Source organism: Phaethon lepturus, unplaced genomic scaffold (genome assembly GCF_000687285.1).
Source record: "Phaethon lepturus isolate BGI_N335 unplaced genomic scaffold, ASM68728v1 scaffold44126, whole genome shotgun sequence".
Lineage (NCBI taxonomy): Eukaryota > Metazoa > Chordata > Aves > Phaethontiformes > Phaethontidae > Phaethon > Phaethon lepturus.
The window spans coordinates 3,548-7,191 of NW_010547730.1; the positions used below are offsets into that span (position 1 = coordinate 3,548).

The following is a 3,644-nucleotide window of genomic DNA, read 5'->3' on the forward strand; positions in this document are numbered from 1 at the left end:
CGGCCAGGTGCGTGCCGGGGGGCAGGGCCAGCCTTCTTCTCCCAGCCCACTGCTCCATGCAGCCCTTGCTGCCCCAGCACCTTCCCCTTGCTTTGCTGTCCATGGAGTGGGGCTGAATGCTGCAGGGAAGACGGAGTGCTGCCGAGGCCCCTTGCGAGCAGGGCTTGGGAAGCAGCCTATGCAGAGGTGGTGGGTGGCGCCAAGCCTGGGCCTGGCCTGTGTGGGACAGCTGGTCTCTGACTGTCTCTGCCCCTCTGCAGGGCCCTTGCTGCCCCAGCACCTTCCCCTTGCTTTGCTGTCCATGGAGTGGGGCTGAATGCTGCAGGGAAGACGGAGTGCTGCCGAGGCCCCTTGCGAGCAGGGCTTGGGAAGCAGCCTATGCAGAGGTGGTGGGTGGCGCCAAGCCTGGGCCTGGCCTGTGTGGGACAGCTGGTCTCTGACTGTCTCTGCCCCTCTGCAGGTGAGGCCTTCCACTCCTCAGAGCATCATCAGCACTCGGACCTCACTGCTCCTCCCAACAGTCCCACCGGCCTCCCCTCCCAGCCGCCAGCGCTGGTCCCCTCCAAGCAGATGCCTGCCCATCCGGGGCCCTTCGGCTCCCCCCCCCCCGTCCCACCCGCTGGGCACCTCCCCACAGGCTGCACTCTTCCCTGCTCCCAGCGTGCAGGCGGCAGCCCCGAAGCCGGCATCCGAGTCTCCTCCCACTGGTACCGTCTCACACAGCCCGGGGTCATGTAAGAGCCCTCACCTGCCCCCCGCCAACGTGCCGCTGCTGAAGATGCCGCCTCCGCTGTCGGGCTGCACTCATCCCTGCAACGGGCACTGCAGCACTTCGCTCATCCCTCCTCCCACCTCCCACCAGCTGCCCAGCACGAACAGGTGAGTAGAGGAGCCCTGCCTGCTTCCAGCCTCTCCTTGCTGGACCATGCACCCTTTCTCCCACCCCTGCCCGTGGATGTGCTTTTCCCCGCGGAGGGACCGGCTGCCCTGGCGTGGTGGTGCAGAGAGCCACTGTGTTTGCGGGCCAGTTCTGCTGCTGCAGACCCCTGGTTTCTGAGGGTTGAGCTCTTTGTCTCCACACGTGTCTTCTCCCTGCGGTTGTCCTTTAGTACTGTGGTGCAGAAGAGACTGTGCTTGCTCCTCCTCCAGCTAAAAGGAACCACCCGGTCAACCTGCTGTTGGCCGACAGGACCTTTGTCAGTGAGACCCGTCGGGCAGCTGTGGCACTGAGCAAAGGTCCTCAAGAAGATGAAGCCTGTGGACTTGTTCTGCTCGCCTGCTCCCCTGGCCCTCTCTGGGCTGCCTGTGCCCTGGAAGAGAGCATGCTGAGTTGCGGGTGCTGGTTCCTCTCCACTGATTAGCGCTCCCTGCGAAGGGCCAGCCAGGTCCCAAGCTGGAGCTTGAGGAATGGTGCTGTGGGCCGAGCCCTGGCCTCCCTGTCTCTGAGCTGGGTAGTCTGTGCCTGTGGGAGCCGGGCCTGCCTGTACGTGGGGATGTCTGGCAGCTGCATGCAGTTCCAGCGTTTCTCACCTGTGCTACCTTCTGCCCCCAGTGAGTACCGCTCCCTGCCCTGGAATCAGCTTGTGGCCTGGCAGGGGGACGCTGCTTTCTGGAGCTCTGGTGCGCCAGCGTCCTGCCTGCCAGAGGCCCTGGGGGGCGAGGAGCTACAGACGTCTTCTGCCGTGGGCTCCTCTGGCATCTCCCCAGGAGGAGGAGAATGCAGGGGAGGGGGTTTGTCTGCCCTGCAAATCTTTCTGCTTGGGCACAGGCTGCCCTGGGAGGGGTGCTCCTGCACGTGTAGTGTGGGGCAATTTTTGAGACCCCTGGTTCCCGCTCACCTCTCGTCCTTCTCCCCTTCTCCTCAGGGACTCCTCTTGCAAAGGACACAAATTCCCAAACGGTACCAGCTGCCACCCACCGCAGCCATGCGAGGCAGATGAGGGGCTTGGGGAGGACGAGGACAGCAGCTCAGAGCGCAGTTCCTGCACCTCCTCCTCCACCAACCAGAAAGATGGGAAGTTCTGCGACTGCTGCTACTGTGAGTTCTTCGGCCACAATGCGGTGAGTGAGGGGCTAGTCTGCAGCCATCCCCAGTCCTTGCTCTCCGCTCTGCAGTGACACATTGCACGGTCCGTGTACTGAGAGTGTGGAGGTGGGCAGGTCTGGCCACGGCTGTTCCCTGCTGGCTTGTGCATACACCCCCCTTCATTTCCATCCTGCCTCATCAGCCTGCTGGTCCCCTTGCTCCCGACTCGCAGCCGCCTGCCCAGCCCTGGGGCTTGGCGTAGCCAGCCAAACCCTGTGGCTTCGCGGTGGAAAAGAGTTCAGTGGGGGCTGTGCCGACTTGTCTCGCTGAGACCTCGGGGAAGGGAGCGGTTGGAGAGGTCGGTGGGGGAGCCAGGGCTGCCTGCACGTCACACTGGCTTCGCGTGCCTGCCTGGCTGACAGCGCTTGCCTTCCGCAGCCCCCGGCCGCTCCCACGAGCCGCAACTATGCTGAGATCCGGGAGAAGCTGCGTTCACGCCTCACCAAGAGGAAAGAGGAGCTGCCGCAGAAACTAGGGCACAACAGCAGCTCAGGAGAGCCTGCTGTGGACCACCGCAACGTCGACGAGCTACTGGACTACATCAACAGCACAGAGCCGAAGCCCTTGAACAGTGCCAAGGCAGCCAAGAGGGCACGGCACAAGCAGAAGAAGAAGGTGAGGCTGGGCAGAGGGAAGCGTTGGCCAGGACAGGCTGCAGGAGGGAGGTTAGGGCAAGGCTGTGCCCCTTGCAGGGCTTTGTCTTCTTTCCCTCACATCCATTTGGTTTCTTGAACTTTGTGTGCTTTGTTGCCCTCTCCCCTGAGGTGACAGCGGTGCCCGGCTCCGTGAAGGGCTTCCCCTTCCTCTGTTCCTGCAGAGGGTGACTCAGCCCTCCGGGGCGCTTTGAGCTGCACTGTCCTATCTGTTCCATGCTACGTCTCTGACAAACAACGTGTGCTGTGGCAGGGAGAGGCAGTGCTGTGATGCTTGTGCTGGTGCCTCGTGCCCAGAGCAGTGTTCAGTGTGCAGTGTGGTAGCTGGTGCAGAGCCTGCAGAGGGCACGTGACAGTTTGGGGGCTGTGGAAGGTGTGGGGTGGCTATGCTAAGCACCAGCCCTTTGTTTTGCTGCCTGACAAAGCTGGTGCACAGCCGTGGCCTGTGCCTGTGGCTCTGTGGCCCAGGCCACTGATCCTTGTGGCACCTGTGTTGCAGGAGAAGGAGAAAGCCCAGCTGGAGGCGGAGGCCCAGAAGCGGGCAGAGCGTGCCCCTGCAGCTAGCCAGGCCAGGGAGCCGGCCGAGGAGAAGCTGCTGGAGGGGCCAGGGCGGGAGCTGGAGCGGGTGAACAGCTTCCTCAGCAGCAGGCTGCAGGAGATCAAGAACACCATCAAGGACTCCATCCGGGCCAGCTTCAGCGTCTATGACCTCAACCTGGATGTCAACGACTTCCCCAAGAAGGCAGCTGTCCTGGAGCAGAAGAACCTGCTTTCCCACCTCAATGGCTCCTCCGACCTGCAGGACATAGACCTGGCCCTGGCCCCGCTCAGCCTGGGCCCTGCCAAGAGCCACACGCTGCTGCGGGGAGAACTGGGCCCCCGATGGGGCGAGGGGCCCGGAGAGC

General features: G+C 63.4%; 1 protein-coding gene across 1 annotated transcript in view; it reads left to right on the forward strand.

The window, feature by feature from the left end:
• FAM193B (family with sequence similarity 193, member B) overlaps positions 1-3,626 on the forward strand; it is a gene marked incomplete at both ends in the record, with an annotated part of 4,264 nt that extends 638 nt beyond the window's left edge. The window contains 5 exons of the mRNA XM_010289736.1: positions 461-623; positions 661-879; positions 1,866-2,061; positions 2,465-2,701; positions 3,239-3,626. Coding sequence (XP_010288038.1) covers positions 461-623; positions 661-879; positions 1,866-2,061; positions 2,465-2,701; positions 3,239-3,626 — 1,203 coding nt within the window. The remainder of the gene's footprint in view (positions 1-460; positions 624-660; positions 880-1,865; positions 2,062-2,464; positions 2,702-3,238) is intronic.
• Between the last annotated feature and the right edge of the window lie 18 nt (positions 3,627-3,644).